This window comes from Gambusia affinis, linkage group LG08 (assembly GCF_019740435.1).
Source record: "Gambusia affinis linkage group LG08, SWU_Gaff_1.0, whole genome shotgun sequence".
NCBI classification, from domain to species: Eukaryota; Metazoa; Chordata; class Actinopteri; order Cyprinodontiformes; family Poeciliidae; genus Gambusia; species Gambusia affinis.
The window spans coordinates 25,116,306-25,142,053 of NC_057875.1; the positions used below are offsets into that span (position 1 = coordinate 25,116,306).

The following is a 25,748-nucleotide window of genomic DNA, read 5'->3' on the forward strand; positions in this document are numbered from 1 at the left end:
TCGTTAGTTGCCAATAGTACAAAAAGAAACACGAACAAAGTGCCACAAAAAGTGAAACAACCAGGAAACGGTGGAGAGAGTGAGGAGAAGTAGCATTTAGGGTCCATGTGGAGGGAAGTGGCTTTAACCTGAAATTACATCCATCAGTTGTTTTTTTTTCCTCGCCCACAGTCTTTAGTTTCTGAATTTGATACTGTTTTGATGAGAAATGACTAAGTAGCTCTTGAAATGAAGGAAAAAAAAAAGGGAATCTGACGGTGTTCAACGAGACCGAAATGGAGTGGAGAAAATGATGATGCTTTAAAAACTGCATCAGCAGGACAGAGTGTCAGGGACCCGGCAAGAAAATGAAAAAAAATGAAAATATGGGAACAAAGTTGTAAAATTACAAGACGTCATGCAAGGAAAAAGTTAAAGTAACAAAGTCGCAGTATTACAACTTTATTCTCGAGATGTTATGGCTTCTTGGAATATTTCGACTCATGATTACGACTGTGATGTTTGGACGTCTTGTGCTACAACTTACCGCGTCATTTTACACTTATCTTGTTTTACTTTAATATCTTGTTGTTTTCCTTAGTGGCCCTGATTTGTACATACACCAAATATCTTATGTATTTAGGCAGAGCAGACTTGGGAACAACAGAAAAAGACATTGGTCAGAAATAGCATGGCTGATGCTCTGATTGAAAGCTGTCGTGCATTTTACTAAGTTTATGGACCTGCAGTCATCATCCTCTCTTTGTTTCCAATAGCTGATCAGTGTGGGTGTTCGTTTCGTCACTGGAACTGACCGTGACGCTTGAGTAACCAATCACAGCCAACAGCGACGAGGACTCAACATTCCTCTTCTGTTACGAGCGTCAACATCACTTTAGGTTTCACAAATATGGCATCTTGAGAATAAACTACAGTGGGAGGAGTCAAGCAGCCTGATTTTACAAATACTTTCAGACATATGTTTAGCAGACTTTTGGATTTAAAAAAAAATAAAAAATTTATGCTTCCTGAGGAATTAATAAATACAGAGTTTACTCTCTGGATGTCGAACCTCACAAAACAAAGGAGGAAAAAGGAACATAAACTGGTCTTACTTTAGATTTTTCACCAATATAAAACTCTTATAAACACTATTTAGTTTACTTAACAGAATCACAGCAAACATGTTCATAAAACTTTTAGGTTTCTAGATAAAATACTTTTTTTTAGGATAAAACTACCATATATGTACACCTCAAAGAGTTGTCTAGAGATAATCTACATACGGATTTGAAGGGACAGTAAGTGTTGGACTGAAGGTTGGGTTATGTACATCACCAGCTGTGGGTCTCTGAGGTTCGCTGTTCCAGGTAGAGCTGATCCAGGATCAGAGTTCAAGCAGCACTAACTGAGTCGCCCTGACTTCCGACACGAGGAGGAGGAGGAAGTTAACACTTTTATTTCATAAAACATGGGGGGATAAGAGCGGACCTTGCTCTGCTTCTTGAAGCGATTTGATTCAAAACAGGAAAAACAAAAACAACCAAAAAAAAAAAAAAGAACAGGCAAGTTTAGCTGAATCGAGATTCTGCTCACAGTGGTTAGGGGGTAACGACTCCCACCTCGGAGCAGCCATGCTTTTGGTGGAGTGCTACGCTATCGTTTGCTGCCCCCTAGGGCTGAGAGCAAGGCAGTGCAGGTACGGCTCAGGAGGAAAGAACAGAGGATTGGGGCAGGGTGGGGGAGGTGTGATGTGAACGTAGAGCAGAGACCTTGCTACTCGTCACAGCCCAGCAGCTCCATCCGAAGGGTGATGCGCTCGTGCCACTCCCAGGGCAGGACGCGGACGTAGCGGCTGTAGAACGGCGGCTCGAAGATGTTCTTCTTGTGAACGTTGTTGTCGCTGTTGCCAGTAAAGATCTGGGCAGACAAAAGCAGCTTCAGCAAAGTTTTAAAGTGGTTTTAGTTGTGAAGCAGGACTGGAATTTTACTGGGAGAGCTACGTTTACAGCTGGCATATGCAGAATGCCACGTCACGACCAAACAATTGAATCTTAGGAGGATTTCTTTTATGTGACAGACTGATGAAAAGTGTTCAACTTCATCCACATAATTTGGATTCAGCCTCCTGGTCCTTTAGATGACGCCTCAAAGTTTTGCACCTCTAGAGACTGAAATGTTGTTTATTCCTCTCTAAACTTACTGAAGCACTGATCTGATATTACTATCTGCATGTTGAAAACATTTCTGCATTGCATGTTGGTGACAATGTGCCCAATCCATACGTGCAGATCTATTCAGTCAAATTCCATATTTTGTGATCTATTGCTTTATTATACTTTAGATTTAGAATTTCTAATTGCACTTTCTGTACCATATGAAAGGAGGTTTGTTGCAGTTTAATTTTTACATGCTTGAACAATACATGTAAAAAAATAAATAAATAAAAATACTGGTTAGACCAAAAGTAGTCAACCAATTGCTTTTGTCAGCTTCTTTGTTATTTCATTTACATCGGCTTCTCCTAATCGCACTGACTGAACAAATTAAAGTTGTTTTTATTTGTTTGAACAAACTTGTGAAGCCATCAGTGTATTTAAATGTGCTGTACTGGTGCAGAGTTATCAAATACATTTTGAATTCAGTGCAATTATGTCTGTGTCTAGATGAAAAAGAAACATTTTAAGTCACTTCAGCGCAGTTTTTCTGTATCGGATCGGTATGGGCTGATACTGAACCACAGACATCGTATTAAAATGTTTCCATGCAGAATTTTCAAAAAAGTAATGGTAAAAAGCAATGTAGCAGGAATTTTTTTTTTATTTCTTGGACAGCCTCATCTAATTGTAAACGGTCTAGCAACCAGCAAAGTACAAAATAAACTCTTTCATATATACGGCAGTGTTTGTTTCCTAAGGAAAGTATAATAAGGGTTTGAAGTAAGAGTAAAGATGAAAATGTACAACCTTTTCCTGTGATATTGACTTGACCCGATTTCTTTGTCTCATCTTTTTAACATCCCTCCCGATCATATTCCTAATATATTCTGTGCAACGTATTTGTATTAGTCGGTTTTATTAGTTTTTTCCGTGTAATGGAAAAAAAAAAAAGAAAAATAACTCTTGCAGAAGCATTTTAGGTTCACTTAATTTTCAATCAGCACATCTACTTTTTTTTTTTCTTTAACTTTTTTATGTAAGTTGGGCTCAATCCATGCTGTTGGACCAACCTTGTCTTTGCGCGTGGTTTCGTCCTGCAGGACAGTCCAGGACCTTCCATCATTACTGTGGGCTATTTTGAACGATGAAACAAACTGGATAGAGCCGAAGTCTTTTGCTCCCTGAGTGACGATTCCTGTTATCCTCTTGGGAGACGACAGGTCCACCTAAACTCACACACACACACAAAAGACTACTTTACAAACCAGAATGTCAGATCAAACAAACCCAAAATGTGTCTCCATCGCCTCCCACCTGCAGCCACTCAGACCGGCTGTTAGTGGCGGGAATCCAGGCGTTGGTCTTGCCCTGCTTGTCCAGCCGGGCGTACTGCGGCAGCCAGGTGAAGGCGTCCATGCCCCAGGTGCGGAAGGTGCTGGAAGCCGTGATCTGGCGGTCCAACACCAGGCGAGACACAGGTGTGTGTGTGTGTGTGTGTGTGTGTGTGTGTGTTTACCGTTGAGTTCACAGCCCACTAGCTCCATCAGGAAGAGGTGAGGAGGCAATCAGAGTTTAGTGCACAGTTAGTAACATTTGTCAAGGTTTGATCTGCCTGTACCAAAATCTTTTGAGTTCCAAAATATTTCTTTCCATCCATCCTTATGCGAGAGAAGCTGCTGTAAAACTGAGTTTTATTGATTCAACTCCTTTCAATTCCCCCATTTTAACACTTAGGGCCTTAAAGATCAAACCGTTTCCAGTGGAAAAAGTGTAGTTATTCATCTCTGCTGCCATCTACTGGTTAAATATGTAGTTTCATAAAGGACTGACTGAACCAGCATAACAGTTCAATTCACTTCTTAAAAGATGCGGTGCGTTCACTGAAAAGACAAAAAAAAAAAAAAAATCTGATTTTTGAGATTCCAGTCACCAACTTCTTGATGCGTCTCCAAGTAGAACGAAACTCAAGGCTTTCTAGAGCACATTTTTAATGACTGCGGGTTTGTCACACAGCTAATAACAGGGTTTGTTTCCATTTCCCTCAGTCAAACTCAAGAACTTCTCAAGCTAAGTTTTAAAGCTTTTCCAGCATTACGTTGCAGAAATCAAAACAACACAAATGAACTTAAAAATAGACAGTTTTAGTTCACTATTATATATTTATTACTGTTAATAATGTCTTGATGGTATTTTACATTTTACACCAAGAACGAGGTAAACTTAACTTAAACAAAATGCATTTTTAAAGATGCGTCTAATCTCTAAAAATTGTTCTTGCATTCAGCAAATAGTAATAATTTTGGTGATTATAACTGACCTAAAATAAGAAAATTTTATTCTGATGTAACTTCAGACAGCGATGAAAAAAATGTGTCTATTTTTAAATCAGGTTTACGAGGGTATCTGGTACAATAACACTTTCTAAATTTATTATAAAATTGCGCAGTTTCAATATAAAGCACTTTGAAAGACTTTGTACAGAAATCAAGCACTTTCCAAACCTTGAAAACAACTAAATGAATTCCAAACGTTTTCAAGCACCTGTACAAACCCTGAAATTAGGCTGTTTCACAATTATTTAGCTGTTCAACTTGTCCTTCATTGTATTAAACAAATTAAAGCGTAAATCTAAATGACATCAAGGAAACGTGAAACTGCTTTGAAACAAAATGATTTTTAACAATGAAAGACAGACATTCAAATGACTGTTTAAAATAAAAACAGAAACCCCTCAAATAATGCTACGGTTATGGAACTATGTGAGTTAATGCTGGTGGAAGCGTAAGAGGGAAGAGACGATTATGTGACCAGTAGGACGACTGTGAAAATAAAAACATGGAGCAGTGCAAAAGCCCAGTGAGTTCAAAGGAAGCGTGTGGCGAAAAGACATTTGACTTGAAAGACTTGAAAAAACCAAAATAAACAGAGCACAATAGTCTGTGTTGAAAATATTCAGACTTTTTCCACATTTGTTGCTCATCTTTAGACACAGGAGAAATTGAAAGCTCAGTTTCTGTTGAGTAGACGCTAAAGATCTCTTGCCAACTGAAGAACAGTTTCAATGGTTAGTGACCCGAGAACGTGGACACTGTGTGTGTGTGTGTGTGTCCCCCAGCAGACAGACAGCCTGACAGGGCAGGATACCCGTCACTGCGGATTGCAACATCCATGTTGAGAGAAATGAGCCTGAGGAAGGTTTGAAAGATTTATTTTCTAAATTTACAGTAGGCCTGAAAGTTAACCATTTCCTTTTGGGGTTTCTTAGACTGTTGTCAGACCATTATGACAATTTAAGTCATAATGCGACAGAAATGTACCAAAGAAACCTGTATGTTTTATGGAGCAGTAACACTAAGCTTTTTGCACAGAATGCGTCTGGCATCGTACAGTGGTGAAGACGAACGTTATCCAGCTAACTGGTAATAAATTTGCACCTTCCTATGAGGAACCCAAAAAAAGCTAGCTAGCTAGAACAGGTATATTAACAGCTACTTAGCAGTAGCCTGAACCGCCTTTATTCAGAGAGCAATTATGATGTCAAACTTTCGCTTGACAGAAATGTTACGCGAGAAAATCTACAGAGAATAAAATAGAGATTAAATTTTAGATGTGTTATTAACGTTTTACAAGGCCAACTTACATGTTTTAAAATGATTAAGACATTTTAAGGCTGTAGATTTAGATACATGAATTTAAGACATTTTAAGGCTGTAGATTTAGATACATGATAAATGAGATGGCGGCCCTAACATCTCCCAGTCAGAATAAAGTGTTCAGGTGAATTTTATTTTGGGGTATCAAACAAAAAAGGGTCTGATTACAAATTCATGCAACACTTTTTAGATCTTTATTAGTAAAAACCTTCCAATTCAAATTCAAAATTACTTTGATCCAAAGTGGGCTGATTTAAAAAGAAAATAATGCAAGGATTTTTAAATTTAGGACATAAAAATGCAATAAAACAAAATAATGTTTGTGGAAGTATATTACCATTTATTACCATTTATACGTTTTCAACTTTTCTTATTCAAAGATGATTCCAATTTATAAATTGCAAAAAAGTTGTAAATAAATCAGACTGCCTGTATCCTAAAATCTTTCCTTTAATCTGATCAGTTTGAAACCTCCTTAATGTCTCCTTCCTCACATCCTCACCTGGTCCCTTCTCTGTCCTTCGGTCCTGTACATGGTGTACGTCCTGCCGTCCAGACTGGAAGCCACTTTGAAGGCCTTGATGAATTCTGCTGTGCCGATGCAACTGGCACCCTGCGTCACGATGCCCGTGAAACGCATCGTCCTCTGCATGTTGATCTACCAACAGATGACAAGATTTTTATTTTCATACAAGTCGAGTCAGGTTGATAATTAGCGCTTGAAAAGGCAAGACAAAATGGAATTCAAGAAACCGTCTTTCCACAAGACGTAAATAGAAATGTTGAAATGATCCCGCTCCTGTAGTTCGTCTTTCGTCAGTATGGATCCAAGCTGCTTATGTTACACTGAAATACATGACTGTGCTGACCTGTATCCAGGGGTTCTTGTCATGAGGAGCAGCGCTCCACGCGTTGACCAGTCCCTTGTTGTGGAGGCGGGCCAGCTCCGTGCCCCAGCGCTGCAGACCCAGCATGGTGTAGCGGATCGACGAGGCCGTGATCTGGGACTCTTTGATTCAATTTTTGAAAAATTTAGATTTAGTGATGTCAGCCATCTTGCTTGACCAGAGATTCTGTTTATCTGGACTTTGATTGTTAGGACGAGGCTACAAATGGTTTTTGTTGTCGTTACCAGATTAACGTCATAGTATTACAAGAATAAAGCTGTAATATTAGGAGAGTGAAGCAGTAACTTTATGAGAACTCCAAAACAAAAAAATAATTAGTTGTGAGGAACATTTTGTGAATTTACATTTTGATAAAAGTTTTACAGAAATACTTAGTCTTATAACGCATCAGCATCAAATTATTACCACTAGCGGGACTTTAAAACAACCAAGTCTCTGTCGCAGAAGTAATTAATCAAATCTTTACACTTATTAAATCCACTTTCTCTTAATTTTAAGACATTTTCTGTTAAGACAGTGATTTTATTCTGCTAATATGACAACCATATCCTCATAAACAGAAAGGCTTTTTCAGACAACTCACAGTAGGGATGATTTAAATAAAAGCCACATTTGAAAAGATTTGTCATTTGTAATTTCTTTTTTAGAAAAATTGAGGAAAACAAAAGAAAAGATAATTAAAATAAAATTGGAAATGTCATGAAAAAAAAAAAAAAAACTTTTACTTTTGCTGCCCTGACTCAAACATTCAAATTTCTCCTAAACCACAAAATAATCAAATCATATAATCTGAAGCATTTTCTCTGGGGGCTGCACTAAAAGAAAACTAATGCAAGGATGGTTTAATGCATGGCTGTACAGTTGCAGCTCTTTAAAGAACCAAAAACTCATTCAGGACACACAGCAGTGGAGCTGAATAAAAAGTATTGATCTTTCATTTAGAGAAAGCCATTTCTATTCTACATATCGATCATCCTGAAGCTCTGCACTTGGCCATCTTCCCAACTCAATCATATTCGGTTGAGTCCTTCACTTCTCTATTACACTCCTTCCATTAAGTCATCGATCACTCGCCCGAGCACTTCTGCCGCCATTCTGTAAGACGATGACGGTGCGAGTCGGTTACACTCACGCAGTTGGCAATGTTTGCCCACATATGGAGAGGGGCAGTGGCATTTGAAGTCTCCGTCCAAGTCCCGGCAGGTGCCGCCGTTCTCACACGGCTGGCCGACACAGTCGTTTACGTCTGCGGAGAGATGAATCACTGCATCATTTACGGCGGTCGGGTAGGACGGCCAGCCTCGGTGCGTTTTGTATAAAACTCAAGCGTTAGAAATGTTAGAGGAAGTCAACGTCATGCTTTCAGCAAAGCCTACAGTGCCCTCTAATTTGTATCAAATCACGGATTTGTAGAATGCACGACTCATTATCTTGTCCACGGAATCTATACTGGGTTTCATTTAGGGATACAAGATCAAGGGACGAGAATTTTTTAAAAAAAAGCATCATTATAAAGGATGTACAAACAAACAAAAATAGAATGAATCTATTGAAGTTTGTGGCTGTTAAATGGCTAAATGTGAAAACGCTCACTGTGCACGAATAATTTGGGAAGGCACAGTAGCCGAAACCAAACCAGGAAGACCACAGCTGCAGAGAAAAGAGGGTTAGTGAAGCAAGATTATTTCTTCTCTAGTGACTTCGTGTAATCTTGTAAAACTGTTGCAGTCTGAAAAATCCAGCTGCACCAAGAGATTATGTGGTTAAGCAGATGATTATATAAAGGAGAACTAAAAACAGAATGTATTAAGGGAAAATCTTAGTGCAATGTACAATGTGCTAATTTTTCCCCTGCAATTCCTTCCATTGACCCCTGGTGGCGCCCGTAAGCACCAGTAGTTCTTTTCCCCCAAAATAATATTCAGATTAGGACAAGTAAAAAAATAATTTCTCACCCATGCAGCCTTTGACAAACTGCTCCAAATACTTTTAACACTTTTTTTTTTTACTTTAGACTTTAGAGAAGATTTCGACACACATCTTCCAGCTTCAGTCCCCATTGGTTACCGTCATTGTAGCGTAAAACGCACAAGCCAACCAGAGAGACAGATGTAATGTTTCTAACCAGCAAAAACACACGCACAGTTTCATCTTACTGCCCACACACTGCCTCTATAAATAGCTCTGTGTCCAAACAGTTATTTTCACCCATCATAGGAGGGATATAATAATTTTGAACTGTGCAGCCGCACGCTCTGGATAATTAGGCACACTGGTTTTTCAGATATGGAGAATCCAGCTTCCTTTAACTAAGACACAGAGGGAATATTTGTTTACAGCAATACTTTATTGATCAAATTAATTTCCACCAATGCACAAAACAAAAGAACTGGATTGTTGAAGTCAAATTTCAGAACGTCAGACAGAAAGACTCCACTTGTAGAGGTTGATTAACTACCTGCAGAAATGCTAAGTGGTGACTGAAGAATTTTAAAAACCTAACAGTGCACCATCGTTTTGATTGCAAGGCAAACATTGTGAAAAATTTGTCAAAATGTTTGTTGCCCACTATGAATGGTGTTAGAACAATTATGTTTTGTTATCATTCTCACATAAGTCGTTACCAGTTTGCTTCTCATTCATAGGTTTAGTATTCACATCCCAGTGAGGAGGAATTTGTTAAACCGTGTGAAAGGCAAAACTTGTTTTTTCCCTAAACCTTGAAGCTGCAGCTGCTTCTCATCTTGGGATACTTTCTAAATGGCCTGTGTGTAGAATGTCAGTTTCTGTATTCTTTTCTTTCTTTCTCTATTCAGAATAATCCTCACGCCACATTCCATTCCTGCTCTGTTTTGTAATAAAAGACCAGTTCTGATGCAGAGAGTCAGATCGCGTGGTAAACACCTTGGAGAAGTGGTTTGCTGCGTCTTCTTCTGCAGACAGAAGCTTGGTTGAAAACTCATAAACGTCTGTGGTTCTCTTTTTATATAGGTTTGAGAAATACCTATCAAATGGCATGTGATTTAATAAAATGGAAAACAAACAAAAAAAAGATATCCCATGAGCCTCAGGTGAAGCTGCGTCCCTCTAGGCTCCAATAGGATTGAGCTACAACTTCATTTCATAAGCTCCTAAATTTAATCCACTACCCTACTTTTTTTTTTTCTCTGTATAAAGTGAAAAACCAGTGGTATTCTCAGGGCTTTGCTTGAAACCTGATCCTGCATAGTGTTTGTGAAGAGCAAGACTAACAAGAAAACAACACAAAACACTGTATCTAATTTTTAACGAGTGCCATATGATGTATTTTCCAGGCACATAGTGCCATTTTTAAGCACAATTATGAAACTATGTTACTTTCAGTTGCTATAAAAAAAGCTGTACACACCAGATATAACAAAAGAAATTCAACTTAGTAATTTCATCTCTTGAAATTGTTCCTTTGTTTCTTTAAAGACGCCTGTTCTCTCAGAAACGCTGCCTTCAGGAAGTCATCACAACATGGCTCCTCCATTAAGCCTTTAACAATATTTTTAACAGAAGTGGCTGCCACAGCTCAGCAGATTTGCAGTTCCATCAGGTGTTTGCCAATTGCTGCTGGCTAGTCTGAAGGAGCTGAGAGAGGCAGGGCTGCTCTGTGAGGTTGATGATTAGAAGCTGAAGTTATCCATCATTTCTGTTATGTTTACTTCAAATACTTAGTGTCTTCCAGTTGCAGTGTTAAATGTTAATTAGAATTTAAAAAGTTCATTGATCTTTGAGAATGAGTTCTTGCATTATTATGCCGTTACCATTATATTACTTGAAAACAGTCACAAAACAACATTATCGTTTGTCGCAATAACTTCTGGGACAATTTATTGTTCAGCAATAATTTTTTTTATAATTTTGTGATTTGTAAAAATGTGGATGCATTTTTTTTTTTTTGTTTGTTTGAAATGGTGTAAAAGTGAAACCTTTTTGAGGTAAAAATAAGAAATATTGCAGTTCTAGTTGCTGGCTACTTAAAGGGCAACAACTTATTAAAGTCCAGCTGATGTAGTTTCGCGTCCTCCATGTTAAGAGGGTATTTAACTCAGACAAAATAAACCAGGAAACTCTCATCCCCTCTCCATCCGGACCATGACGGGGCGAGAACGCATGCCAACACCCTGTATGTATTCATCAGGGACCACGGAGCCCAGTCTGCCCAAACACACACAGACACACACACACACACACACAACCACATCCTGGGAGGAGTGAAAACTCTCCCCAAATCTACTGAGAGATTAGTACACTCATACACGCTATCTGGCGATTTCCAAAAAGTAAAAATATGCACCCGAAGTTGCTCTGAAACCTTTGGCTTCAGAAGATGATAAACAGGAAGAAGGATCCTTCCCTCACTGTTTCCATCCATCTGCTTTGGCTTGAAGTGAGCCGCTAGTGGCATCACTCTCTCAACACGCTCTTGAACGCACTTCCTTCCCTCTGCCATCCAGGGCGGTCAGAAAAGCCGCAGTCAGACCCGAGTAGCGAGTGTGAAACTGGAAAGAGAGCAGACTTCATTCACCTTTCCGCCTCCATGTTCACTTTTTTCGCCCGGCAACAGCAGCAGAGCTGACGTTCCCGACATTCATTGTGGACCGCCACTTTCTGTTGGCTGCGTTTGCGTGAGGGATGAACCGTGTGTGTGTGTGTGTGTGTGTATGATAAAACAGTCTGCACATGAGATCATGAGCAGTGTGTGGTTTATTCTTGTGGGATGTGCAGCGCGCACGTGATTAAGCTTTTTCTCTCAGATTTGCTTTCCCTTGATCCGTTTCTAAAAAGGGATGAAAAAAAATGAAGGGAAAAAAACCAAAAACATTTGATCTAAAATGGTTTTGAACATATTTTTCACAGTTGACACCAAATCCTAATAGACCAAACACGGTCACTTCTCACCCTCTATTCCAGTCCATTTTGAATTCCTGACATTTCTTTTTTTTTTCCCTCAAATTTTGTCTTCTTAAGTGTCTTGTAAAATATAGCTAAAGAAACTGAACAAATTGTTCAAACTGAAGGAACAGAGCCCACAGAAACAAACTGTTCTTCTTTCTGGAATTGGTCGACTAAAGAGCAATTAATCTCTTGCACTGTGGGAAAAGGATACAATTTGATACAATAAGAAGTTGAAAACCACTAAACTCCTGACAGCACTTTGTGTCTTTCATATAGCAAAAATATTTAAGCGTTCCACATATTATTATAACTACAATAACAGTTATTTTAGCAGATGTACGAGTAATAAAATTATTTTCTGTTATAAATGGTGGGCGGGGTCGCAATACTTAAAACTCACAAGACACAACACTTATTTGGTGAGAACGAGTCTTTCGAGAAAACCTCAAAGATCAAATTTAAGCTTAAAAAGGCTTTTATGCTGCATGTTTATAGATTGCAGTCACAAATTCAACAAACCAATGATTCATTTCTGATTCGTTTTCATCTCATCAGACTTAAGTTGTTTCATACGCACAACCTGCCGTACTTTATTTCCCAGTTGCTACTGAAGGTGAGTTGTGATTGTTATGTAGCTTAACGTACCATTAGACATCCATCCAGTGGTTGTCATAGCAATGCTTTTTGCCTCTTCTTACATCTAAACAACTTGGAGCACTTTGACAGTTTTCATGCCTTGTCTCTCTGTTGCATTTATAGTTCCAACTAGAAGCCCGACATTGAGCCATACAAATGATGCGACTGTAGTTCACATTACAGCCTTTACCTCAACAAGAAATATTGTAATGTATTAATATTGCAAGATCTTGTATGACATCTCCTTGCACCCCTGGTTAAATATATATATATATATATTTGTTTAAAGTTTTTTGCCTCAGTGACTTTTCTACCTATTATATCCTGAGAGTCTGATGCCAACCTGTGACCCCAACCAACAAATGCTGAGCCCTCCCCGACCTCGTTGTCCACATGACAGTTTCCCCTGACTCACCACTGCCGTATTAAGTCTTCACATTATCAAAGGGGAAGGTTTCAACCAGTTAGTGGAAATGACTTCTCTGCAGAGGCCTGTTAATCCAGCCATAAATTTGACTTGTGGATGAACAGATTTTAATGAGCTGTGATTTGTGGCTTTTGCGGTTGAGCAAAAGGGCAAACAAATAGTTGGGTTGTATTTAAAAAGTTAAATGAGAGTAATCCAAGTTGTGCTCTAAGGATTCTGGTTTAAAATAGATGATAACAGGAAGGGACTTAACTGGCTGAGGCGCCAGTATGAGGCGAGAATGGTAAGATAAGACGCGTGTGGGGCATCCAACGCAGAAATAACCGTCATATTTTAACTCCTTGCCTTGGCTCGCGAACAATTCCTTAAAGCTGTACTTGGTGATTATCCCATCTGTGTTTATGTGCGTGTTCTTGGTATTCCACCACCTCTCCATGCAGCCAAGAAAACAAAAGAACATCTAGATCTGAAGAAGGAAAGACAGACAGCAAGGTAGACACACACACACGCACGCACACGCCCACACACACACACACACACAAACACAAACATGGCGATTGCTTCTCAAGCTGCATTTGTAGAGTTACCTTTTGTAGAGTTTAAATTTGCTCCCTGGACACCTGGGAGGGAAAGAAATTGATGTTCAAACAGAACAAACTTGAGCTTGTCTGATATAGTGATTGACAAATTTTATTCTTAGTGCACATTTGGTTGATGTTTTTCAAGTAAACGGCAGCCATCTGTCTGCGTGCGCAGCAAATGTTTGTAAGTACAAGTAACTCAAAATTTACTGCAAGTTTTAATAGGTATGGACAGCTATGTTGGATTTTTGAAGTGGAGTTGGTGCAGAAGCTGATGTTCAGAGCAGGAATCTCTACATTCTATTTTTGTTCATTATGAATTGAAAACCTCCAACTTTAATCTACAAAATGAAATGCACAATTACTGTGTAAAGTAACAAATAAACCAGGACCTGTCACAATTGTGAAGAGATCATATTCACATTTTTAAACTTGCTTTTCAGCCAAAATAAGACTGCCTTTGCTTATAGGAAAGTTGAAATTTGTCAAAATGGTGCAGTTTGCATTAAAAAAAGGATTAATAAACAATCATTTAAAAAAAATATAGTACAGTGGACCTCTGATATTCATGGGGATTAGAGAATACAACTATCCCTAAATAGCTGTTACCAACATCCACAGTCCTCCCAGTGTCCCAAAATGTGGGCGCTGTACTAAATGGGGCGCCAGAGCAGTGGCAGAAAAATAATTTCTAGTCAGCATTTTCTGTATTTAACAGCTGTTTGTGTCTCTAAATATGACCAATAACAGAGAAATAGTACTGACTACACAGCCTTCCTGTTCCTCTCCCACTCACTAAAGGCACTGTAACACCCTTCAACAACAGCAAGAAAACTGATGGCCTGCTTCCGAACAGCAACCAATAACTTATCAAGTAGAATTAGGCTCATGTATTTCAGCTTCCCAAGCTGCTTTTTCTGTCAAATACTTTAGATGAGCTCTACAAAACAAAAAATAAATCTGTGAATTGGACGATTTTAATTTAGAGTTTAAAACTCTGCGAATCCTGCACTGTGAATAAGCAGGGGGGTCCACTGTAATTCTACACCATTATCCAAAACGTTCACAACCAATTTAACAAAGGTACAGTGGCACACTGCTGAAAGACTAATTTAATTTTTCATTTTTATTTTTTTTTTAAATCAGACAACAGGAACACAAAAATTGTGTTGCCAACCAAAACGTCTACTTTTTATTACCCAAAAACTTCGGAATAAACATTACGTTAATGCTAAAGCTATTTCAAATGGAGCACAGTCTTACTGGTTTGGCAGTGGACTCCTTCATAGCCGGGCTGACATTTGCAGATGTACTCGGTGAAGACGTCACCGCGGCGGCTCTGGCCAGTCGCCTCGCAGACGCCGTCGTTCTGACAGGGGTTGGGGCTACAAGGCCCTTTGGGACGAGAACAAAGCAAAAAGAACGTGAAAGCAAAGCAAGTCATCATGCGACCTCTCTTTAAAAGTGTTAGGAGCTCCTCATAGCATAAAATAATGTCATTATTTGATGCATTCTCTCAAACATCTGGTGAGTGAATGAGAGGAATCAACGTACCTGTCTCAGTCTCATTGCAGGTTTCACCTGAAAAGCCGTCGGGGCAGATGCAAATGAACGGAGTCCCTGTGCCGGTCACACAGGTTCCCCCATGTTTACAAACGTTCACTTCACAGAGGTCACCTGCAAGCAGAGCGAGAGCGACACCAAAAAAAAAAAAAACTTATGTTACAACTATAATAACACTTTACATATATCCATATACTATATCGGGGTGGGCGATATGGATTTAGAATTTTATTGGAATATTTTGCGGTGCTATTGCAATAAAAATGATAAAAAAATTATGACTTCTTTTTTAAGGTAAACGTACGGCCATGACTGCCTGGCACAGCATTCATAGCGCCACAAATAATGCTCTAGGGGAAAAAAAAATCCTATTTGAAACAGACTTCTACAGGACTAATAAAAAAAGAAAAGTCCTTTATGTCACCAAAACCTCAAATGGTAGCAGCATAGGATATTTATTGGTGATCTCGTGTAACAAACAAGTGGAGAAAATAGTAAGAATAACTTTTCCAATAATGCTGTCAGTTTAGATTTCTTACTTAGCATAAACAAAGCACATTCTTATCACAAGACTTTTTTTTTTTTTTTTTACAATAAATGATAAGCAATACGATAAATGCCCACTCCTAATGCGATATCTACAGAAAATTATATTTATTGGAGCTTTCAGACTTGTATGTAGAGTGCATTTCTATAGCTTAGGCATAAACTAAAATATACTGTATATGCATTTAATTTTAAGTTTTGAGATCACATTAAGGAGCAAACAATAACATAAAAATCCACCCTCTTTCTGTTCTGTTGTATTCCATGCTTCTGCATTGTTGGGCTAAATGACAACCGGCCTGGTACAGGTTGAGTGCAACAGTGTGAACAGCTGAGTAAGCCATCGCCACCCTGTAAACAACAAACACTGGATACTTCCACTAGCAGGCAGCTGCTGCATGACATGAAGCTGACAATCTGGCAGCTCTCTCTGATAAGGAAAATCAGCTCACATAGAGCTGAGTGGAGAAAAAATAGAAAAGAAAAGGCTCTGAGGTTCCATTTGAAAACATTACAAACTGAATCAATTTCAGATTTCTGGTCTTTACAATCTTACCAAACAATGAGAAAAATAAAGAATTTACAGCACAGCAAGCACTGTGGCTCTCTCTTTTTAAAGGGGCGGTATTATGTGTTTTCCATGCACATTGTGCTACTGATAGCACAATCAAGTAACTGTTGCCTTTAGTTCTAAAAACGCTGCATATATCTAATATGACATAAAAGAAATTTGACTTCATAATTTAACACCTTGAAATTGGGCCTCTGTCTCTTTAAAAACTCCTGCTCTTTCAGGAACTCCACCTTCAGGAAGTCATCACAACATGGCTCCTCTATTAACCTTTTAGCAATGTTTTTACCAAAATTGCCCTGGAAAGTAGCTCCTATAATGAGTTCAGCAGATGCTCAGTTCCACCAGGCGTTTCCAAATTGCTGCTGGCTAGTCTGAAGGAGCTGAGTGAAGGAGTCACAGGGAGGGCTTGCTCTGTGAGGCGGAGGCTCAGAAAATTCAAACCTCCCAAGGAGGAGCTTCGTCCTCGAAGGCGGGGCTAGGTCCACTCAGGTGTTCTACACAGTAAAATGGTTGCCATGGAAATTTAAGGAATTCTCAAACATGCATGAAGGAATCAAATAGAAAATACATCAAGTATGTTTTTTGATGAGGAAACAACATCATAAAATGATGTAAAGCTAAAAAAAATTTTGTATTTTTGCCCCTTTAACACTAATTTTCATGAAGGCTTATAGGCATTACTTTATGTATAGCTCTCAATGTGTAAATGACAGAATTTCAGCTCATTGTTTGGCCTTTGACTGGATTCGTGCCAACCACAAATTATATGGGTCTTTTAGTTATTCTATTGTAGATTTGATGACCCAGTTGGGATCTCAGTTCGGTTGCATAACTCTGTCAAGCCTGAGCAGTTAAACAGATGGCCCTGCTGGCGTTTACTACGAATGAAATTCAAAAAAGTTTCAAGCTATCGGGCATCTGTCAGTTGGCCAGGATGAGAATAAGACAAAAAAAAAGGAAAAAAGTCTGACATCTGTTATGAATTAGTTTTTCCCATGCTGTGTGGTCATCAACATTTAGAAGATGATTCTGAGCATGGCCTGCGTTTACCTTCTGCTCCCCGTCATACAGCAGCTCATCAGCTTACATTTAAAGCTCAGTAGAAAACAGTCCAGACAAAGAAATGGAGATTTGGGAAGAAAATATAAAAATGGCTTCACTATTATTAATGCTTTTTTTATTTTTAAGAAAAGAAGGTTGGGCTACTTGCCTGATCATCTTTAAGAATCTCTGGTTCACATTCATACACCGCCACAGAGTTTTGCAAAAAATATATATAATAGACAGGACAGAAACCGTGTGGTTTATTGAAATGCAACTTTGCAAAACGTTTTCACATAGCTGTTCGTTCTAGAAGGAAGCTCTCTGCTTTCGCTTTCAGAAGAAGACAATTAAGTTTCATTTATACAGTACAGCACCAATTCATAACACCTTTCCTCTCAAGGCAAGTCATTTCAGTTCAATCATGCACACATTCCAATTGATTCTAGTTATCAGTAGGGGACCAACAATCCAATATTTTCACTTCCGATACTGAAAAACAGCACTGAATTGAATATTTCTTTTTGCAAACAGCCTGAATTACAAGTTTATTTGGTAACTCTGCACCAGTACAGCACTTAAATACTCCAATAGTTTCACAAGTTTGGAAAAACACGTAACAACTTTAATTTGTTCAGTCAGTGCAACTAGGAGCACAACAGCCAATGTAAACTGACTAAAACAGGTTGCCTATGTTGGTCAAACATGTAAAAGAAAACTGCAACAAACTTTCTTTCAAATGGAACAGAGAGTACATTTGATGTCCCTCAGACAACAAAAGCATAGAAGTAGGCTGAATAGATCTGACCTTATGGTTCGGGCGCATTGTCACCGATACCTGATCTAGAACTTTTTTAAATATCAGCACCAGTAGAGATATTGATATCGAAACAAAAAAATAAATACCAATTCATTTAAATAACTCTTCCTTCTAAACAGTGAGAGTGGCAGTAAGTCAAAATCTATTAGTACAGATGAATGAATACATTTTCAAAGAAAGGTCAATTAAAAAAACAATAAATGTTACAAATAAGTATATGTGTTTTGTTACACTTTTCTGTCTATACCCATGTCGAGCAATACGCACGACCTAAGTAATATTTTAGCAAGAATTGTGGAGATGCCTGGTGTACAGCTCTACGCTGCTGACGGAGTAAGAGAGAGAAGAGATCCCCTCTGGGTTTATCCAAGACAAGCACTTCCTGTGGATATGCGAGATATGAGAGACGTATCCAATGTCAAGGCCTGTCCACTACGTTCACATCTCATGGGATTCTCCCACCATTGGCCCAACAACTCATCTTTATCTGAAAAGTCGCTGCTTGTTTATCTTAGGAGAGGAATGAAACCTCCCTTCCTATGCCAGCTCCCTTCAGGAAACTGAAACAGATTTCTGGAACAATCTGATCCAGGTTGTTGTATTTAAAAAAGATAATTAAAAAAACAACAGACAGATTGCTCAGCTTATTTAACAGTCTCTGTAAATGTTTGTGGTCTGCACAAACTGAGGGGGTAAAGTCAGCTCCCAGACAGGAAATTAAATTAATGATGAAACAGTAAAAAGTTGTCTGCCAAGAACAAAACCACCAAAAGCATCTTTGAATTTTCCCAAAATGATGAGACCATCTGTAAAAGCCGCACACCAATAAAATGAGGAATAGAGAAAAAAAACTGCATAAAGCCACACAAATGATGAAGTAAGATTCTCAGTTTAAAATATGAGCCGTCGTGTTACACAGTTGCCTGGGTTGTTGATGGCTTTTCACGGGAAACGAGAAGCTCGTCTCACAATAAAGGTGATTCAGTTTAAGGTGGAGGCTAGTTTACATTTCAGGGGATTTCTTCATTTACCACAAATGAAATGCACAAAAGGTTTAAGTCTTGGTTGCTTAAAATATATATTAAATACATAGATGCATGTAAATAGAGATATTCTATATTTTTGTCAATGCAAAAAAAGTCCTATTTGTGGATCAATTAGCCTAATTAGGCTACGTTCACACAGCAAGTCTTGATGTTAAATTCCAATTTTATGCTGAATTCCAATACTACTCATTAAATGTGAGCGCAGTCAGACTTGTGTGTGAACGGTTTGTCACCCCAAAACAACCCATATTCGCAGAAGAAGAAGGTAGGCGCCATAGATTGTAATGTTTATGGAAGTAATAATGCATGCTGCCGTCTACGGATCGATTTTTAAGTTGGTTACTAATGGGAGATGACAGCGTTGTCACAAGAAAATGTAAGCACCACAAATAGCAAAGGGTTTTTTGTGGAGAGTTGACTGCAATTTTTATAGAGAAGCCCGTTTGGATGCGTAGTCAAAACCAACCTTTCATGATTTGCTTTTGTAATAATTGTAGCTGCTTCAGCAATTGTTCATATCTGGATTTATTGTGTCTTGTTTCTTCTGGCACAGAATTATGACGCAGGTCTCGTGTCAATGACACAAAAGTCGTATAACATGGAACACGACCTTTCAGAATCCAGAAGCTTTGAAAGCAATCGGATACATATCCGATTTAGTTCCACATAGGGAACATAGTTGCACAATAAGAAAAACAAGCCATCATGTAATTCGTTTTTCTGCTAAATATGGGCATGACCTAATACTAAAGAAAAAAACAAACATTTGTCAAAATAGTTAAGAAGGTACCCAGTGTTGTGCCAGCTCAGTCCTGACCACCATTAGGAAGGTATGCGGAGTTATAGTTGGCAGGAAAAGCCATTTCCAGAGGGCATTGTGTTATTCTCTGTCCATATTATGAGTCATAGTCTGAGCCGTTTCCAGTTAGCCTCAACCCAAGAAAATACCAGAACAAAAAAAGAGAGTTAGCTGCAAGTGACAACACAGTCCCCAGAGACACAAACCAAACACGGGGTAGGGATGTTATGCGACTCCCCAAAACCAGATGCTAAGTTGCAAAAGGAGCATTTGAGCATAATGGTTTAAAAACATTCAGATCTAAGCTTGAGAAAAGCAGCCAGGCTATTATGCTGGCAGTTTATTTTACGGGGGGCGTTATTCTTGGCTGCAGTAATCAAGATAAATGTTTTCTGAATGATGCCCGGCACGGAGCATGTTTTCTGTGCGAGATTGCAGAGGATGTTATTATGAGTGACTCAACACAGCGACCCAACGACCTCATCCCGCTCAGTATGTTTACACTGAATGTCCCTTTAAATTGGGAACTGTCAAAAGTCAGAACTTTTGCCAGCTTTGACTCATTTAGTTTTTTGTTGTGTCCACTGATTTTATGGTTATTTAATTGTACTGAGTCTGAAGGACCGTTATTTGTGCTTCAAGGTTTCCCCCAGAAAACTTGCTAATCCTGGTGGTTGGATGCTAGGGCAGTCATTTATGTCATGTTTTTGAGTTAAAAATGTTTAAAGTTGACAAGAAATTTGAAAATATCACTTTTTTAAAATACATTTTAGCTAGGTTCTATGGGAAAAATAAGCAAATAGGCTAATTTATTTAAAATAAAAACTTTATAGAAGAATCAAGTAACTGTTATGAGCCCAGGTAGTTTCACCAGGTGTTTGCTAATTGCTCCTGGCTAGTCTGAAAGAGCTGAGTGGACTAGTAACAGGGGAAGACTGCTCTGAGAGGCGGGAGCTTAGAAACTGCAGCTTTGAGGAGGAGCTGTGCCTCGAAGGCGGAGCTAGGTCCAACCAGGCGTTTTGCACAGCTGAATGGTTGCCATGGGAGATTCAAGGATTTCTTAAACATGCATAAAAGAATCAAAGCATTATTCCAGATATTTTTAAGAAAATGGAACAACATAACACGGAGTAAAGCTAAAAACTCTGTCATACATAATAATGCCCCTTTAAGAATAAAAATAATCAGTGGTTCAACAAAAGAAAAAATAAATTCATACCAAGCTGTACCTGTAAACTTTTTTGTTAAGAGCCTATCAAAGCTAGTACCTGCCTTCTGATTCCCATCATGTGATATACAAAATATATGAGTATTTTATTTGATTTTCCTATGTGATTAATAAAGTATTTTTGAACTGAATCCGAGTATCTGAAACGCATGATGCTTCTCTGGTGATATCTGATATGTCAGCTGGAGACAGAACAAAAGTAAAAGAAAGGAAAACATGTGAAGAACGGAAGCTGCATTATTACTACAGTGGGAATAATACGCAGTAGTACCGGTAAGTCAGTCTTCGCATTACGCAGCATCGCGCTCTGCTCTCTGCACCGTCACGCTGGGCCACACAAACCAACAGGACAGCGCAGGACTCAGTGTTCCGGAAAGCCATGGAGCGAGTGTCGTGTCGCCTGCCTTCGTAACCCTAACTCATAGTGGAAGCCGTTAAAGACGCGTTGACGTGCCTGTCTAAACGAGCGTGTTGGCGCTCGTTTAGTCCAACAACCAGCTAGACAATAGCAGGGAGCTTCAGGGGAAGGGAGTCAAACCTGAAGAGCAGCAGGAAATGAATTTACTGAGGATTAACTAAAATGAAGAGTTAAGCTTTTCATTTATTATTTTGTACATATTCTGAGATCAGCAGGACTCCAGCTGCAGGTGAGCTTTCTGTAATCTGTGATTGCAACTCCAGAGCACAGCCATCTGCTCCTGCTCTAAAAGTCTATAAATACACACAGCGGAGTCACGCACCAGCAACGCCACAACACACTTTCCTCTGAAGAGGTGGAACTGAATAAGATCCGGGAATGAAAACATTTCAAAAACTACCTTGCTTTTTCTTTTTTTTTTTTCAAACCATAAAAGAAAATGCTGATTTCCTCTTTCTTGTTATTTCTAAACTGAACTAGTTTGAATGAACAATTTGTGATCTCTGATTCAAGTGCTGCCTGGCTCTGAAAAAAAAAAAAAAAAAAAAAAAAAAAAAACACATGGCTTCATGTGAAATATTGAACACAGCAGATTGGAAAGTGGGGCGTAAACTAATACAGCGTCCAAAATTAGAAGATATTCCACACTGTGATAAAATATTGATCGAGGAAGCTGTTCAATATTGAAATGAGATGAAGGGCGAAAGAAAACACAAGAAAATCTTGTATCGAGAAACATGGGGGGGGGAAAACGTGAGCAGTGCTGAAAAAGGCAAAGGCCTGGAGGGAAATCCCATCAGAGGCAGATGGGATGAGTCAGAACTGTTGTTGGAATATTCAGATTTGATTCACACAACCGCAAGACGCACCAAGGGCGGCACAAGATCTGGAAGACATTTAATTGTGATGTTATTGCTGAAAATTGAGTTGATTAAGTCAATTGTGAATATTATTTTCCACAGTTTTTCCCCCACAGTCTCCGGGTACCATTAGTAACACGTTACACAGTCATGGATTAGAATGTTGTAGTGAGACCCAAGTCCCACTGCTCAATCCAGTCCAGCTCCAGGTCCGTTTAAAGTTTTCCAATGAGCCAATGGAGGATGCAGAAGAAAAGGCCAGGAGAAGGTCAGGAGGTCAGATGAGATCAAGCCTCTAATAACCAAATAAATTTTATCCCATAGTATCAAATACTTATTCCATACAATAAAACTCAATTATTTAACAATCATACAATACGATTTTGTTTCATCTTTTTTTTTTTTTTTTTTAATTGGTCTCACAAGCTACATATAAATGAAACTATAAAAATAAATCTTAATGGAAACACTGAGGCCTTGAAGAAAAAAAAACAATTTTTTTTTTATTAAGTTTTTGCAGTGGGATGAGGTGTTTTGTTCAGCCCTATTGAAACGCTTTTTTTTCTCCACGTCACGAGTCGCATGATCAACAACAAAATGTTACTATTGTCGAAAACGACGACGGGAAATAGGATGATGATGGATTGTTTTTTTTTTTTTTGTTCGGACAATGTGCAGCTACCTCCACCGACAGCATCACAGAGTTCATAAGAAGCTGTGTTAGTCCTATAAGTTGAATCCATAACTCTTCTGTAAAAAAAAAAAAAAACTGCCCACTGTAATTTCCCCAAAATGCTGCGTACGTAGAGGCTCCTAAGTCTACGGGGTTTGTTGCTCCAACGTTTGAATAAGATGTGGATTGAGGTTTTCACTTTTACACCCACATCTCATTCATCTCCAGATACAGATACACCAACATTCACAGCATCATGAGCAGTGTAGCTAGTGGCAGCTTAAGGAACAACTTGTGCCGCAAAAAACAACCCCCTCATTTCAGGAGTTATGCTTTATAAACCCTAAATTAAACCCACATACTAGTCAATGCACGATGTTCTTAGTAACGGTGAAGCACAGACATTATTATATTAGCAGGAAATTAAACTCCTATGTGCTTTCCACTGCTTGAGACACTGAGGTCAGCATTACTTGGGTGATATATTGCCAATTAAAACATGTCTTTATTGATCTTCAAGTGAATTTGAACAAAATTTAATACAGAATGATTCATATATACCTGCATACAAGCAAAGATTATTTACAAACGCATGGTGAAGCTTTCCCATTGGTCCAATGTTAGGCTATTTTTAGCCCTGGTTCACTTAGCCAACAAAAGTGCTTCAGTTGTGAGAGAAAAGAAAAAAGAAAAAAGAACTGTCTCAGCCCTGACACAGAACACAGCTTTCCACTTCTCTCCACTCAGCAGCTAAAGCAACAGACAAGCAACCTACAACCTGCTGAACACAACCAATCACGTTAAACCATGCAATCAGCCCTTTCTTCTATAGAATTGCCTGGTATGCATTTTACAGGACAAGATAGCGACGCATCGCTCCCATCTGTCATCCTCCGGGCTAAAATGTCAACTTTGTTAGCAGTGGAGGATCCAACAACAGAATCCAGGAAATATGACTAATCTTTTATCACCACACCTATTTTTCAATAACTGTCACCCATGAACCGCAGAGAAAGAAAAGAAAACATGTCCAGCAGAGACATCCCGTGCCTCTGGAGTCCTCTGGTTTTCATGCCATCGTTTCAAAGGAAAAGAAAACAAACAGGTAACTCACATACCTAAAACACTGAGTCGTCAGTTGAGGAAATTAAATGGGGTTTCTTCTGAAACGACAACTTAGAGCTAATCAACAGTTCAGTAAAAAAAAAAAAAAAGTGTTGAGATCAAGAAAACAAGCCATAAAAGGCTCACTCCACAACAAAACTTGATCAAATGTGGGATTTGGTGATAAGGGGTTTTTACAGCACGCTTCATGTCAAACAAGGAGACTCTAGGAGCTTGGGTCGCTGAGCGAGGAAAACCCAGAGGCTGACATCTGGTGAGAAATATACAACCAAGTTGTGTATGCCTCGCTTTGACAGCATGACATTTGGAAAATCCATCATCCTAAGAAAGCACTTCCTGTTCTTTGGTATGTTGGTGAGCACAAATGGAGGAGAGGGGGCTACGGAAAGACCGTTTTACCTTTTGTTCATTGGCCTAAATGTTTTCAAAGCATGGAAATACAAACAAAACCAAGATGCCAAAGGCAGGAGGTTAAAAGTGGAGAAGAATAATAGACAGCCTGCGTGTCTACTGCCACTTAATAAAGGGGTCAATGCGCAAAAAAAAGTACCAAAAGGCTTTTATTATTCTGTAATCTATGTTGCTAAAGTGTTTCAATTACTGAATTATTTAGTTGTTATTAAAACTATTCTCAAAATACGCGATGGTAAGTTATAGCCTTCATAAAATATGGTGGACAAATTGCGGGTATGTGTTGAATATCTCACATGTATTGTACATTTGCGCCTTCTACTTATCAGTGTCCCTTTGCAGCTCATTTTTCAGTTCATTTCCCCCCCACTGATTTAATGATTTGGCGACCTGAAACTGAGTCTCCACTATCAAAGAAATAAGTAAAACACGGTCTCCTGGGGTTTTATAGTGAGTTCGTTAACTTAATTCGAGAAGACAGGCACCTGGAACAACTTTAGAGAACCGCGTCCATCACTCGAGCAGAACCACGGCCGTCCTGGGCGTTAATGAGCTCGTTTGAACTGTAAACAAACACGAAAACTGTGACAGCGCCAGCCGCTTACCTTTCACTCCAAACACCAGGCAAGCTGCGAGAAGTTGCGCCCAAAAGAAGTAACGCGCCTGCTCCTCCATGGCCGCTGTTTCCGTCGGTCGAAAAACAAATAAGAAGCTGCAGTTTGTCAGTCTGCGGGACAACGGCTCAGTTGGAGCTCCGCGGCGGTTTGGTTTGGACGCTGCTGCTGCGGTGGCTCGAGCGCTATAAACTCCCAGTCAACAGGCGGAGAGAAGGAGCACGTGCGCACCAGCTCCTAGCCAATAGCGGCCTGTTATTTAATTTTAGCTCCACCCACTTCTTCGGGTCTGGAAAACCAGAAATCAATAAAAACCGAATTAACCTTGAAACTAGGGCATTTAGGGTGAAGGAGCTGTATTAGTGTAAGTACTGCCATGTCAGAGTATTTACTGGGATTTTATGTGACTGGACAACACGACGTACTCCATAACTGAGGTGTAGTGAGAAGGACATTTGCTTTATAACTGTTTTATTTTTACAAAATTAAATAGAATCCATCTGTGTGTAATTTAATCTCAGTATGGACTCAACGGCCACTTTATTTGGTACACTTTGACTGTTCTGGACTCCATCTTTTACCTATCAACTGGATTTCAGTCCGGGTGGTCATGTTAATATTCACTCGGTTGCGCATCCAGGATGCGAAACTCCCTTTGCAACACATGTCAAAAGTGCTCAATTGGATTGAGATCTGGTAACTGTGGAGGTCATTGGAGAACAGTGAATATTTTTTAAATCTTTTCTGTAATTTCAGTTAGT

At 39.1% G+C, this 25,748-nt stretch overlaps 1 protein-coding gene across 1 annotated transcript; it reads right to left on the reverse strand.

Moving 5' to 3' along the window:
• Positions 1 to 978: 978 nt before the first annotated feature.
• On the reverse strand, positions 979 to 25,179 carry mfge8b (milk fat globule EGF and factor V/VIII domain containing b). Its single transcript, XM_044124755.1, has 9 exons — positions 24,979 to 25,179; positions 14,824 to 14,946; positions 14,533 to 14,664; positions 7,744 to 7,945; positions 6,661 to 6,808; positions 6,285 to 6,449; positions 3,453 to 3,620; positions 3,209 to 3,364; positions 979 to 1,899 (listed from the first exon to the last, which is right to left on the reverse strand). The coding sequence occupies exons 1-9, from the start codon at positions 25,046 to 25,048 to the stop codon at positions 1,756 to 1,758; spliced, it is 1,308 nt and encodes a 435-aa protein (XP_043980690.1). The 5' UTR covers positions 25,049 to 25,179; the 3' UTR covers positions 979 to 1,755.
• Between the last annotated feature and the right edge of the window lie 569 nt (positions 25,180 to 25,748).

Bases quoted from the DNA above. Each gene is read 5' to 3' on its own strand.
- mfge8b (XM_044124755.1), bottom strand. From the start codon at position 25,048: ATGGAGGAGCAGGCGCGTTACTTCTTTTGGGCGCAACTTCTCGCAGCT. The intron at 14,947-24,978 runs GTAAGCGGCTGG...CTCTGCTTGCAG, and splicing joins CCTGGTGTTTGGAGTGAAAG to GTGACCTCTGTGAAGTGAAC. The intron at 1,900-3,208 runs GTTGGTCCAACA...TTGTCTGCCCAG, and splicing joins AAACCACGCGCAAAGACAAG to ATCTTTACTGGCAACAGCGA.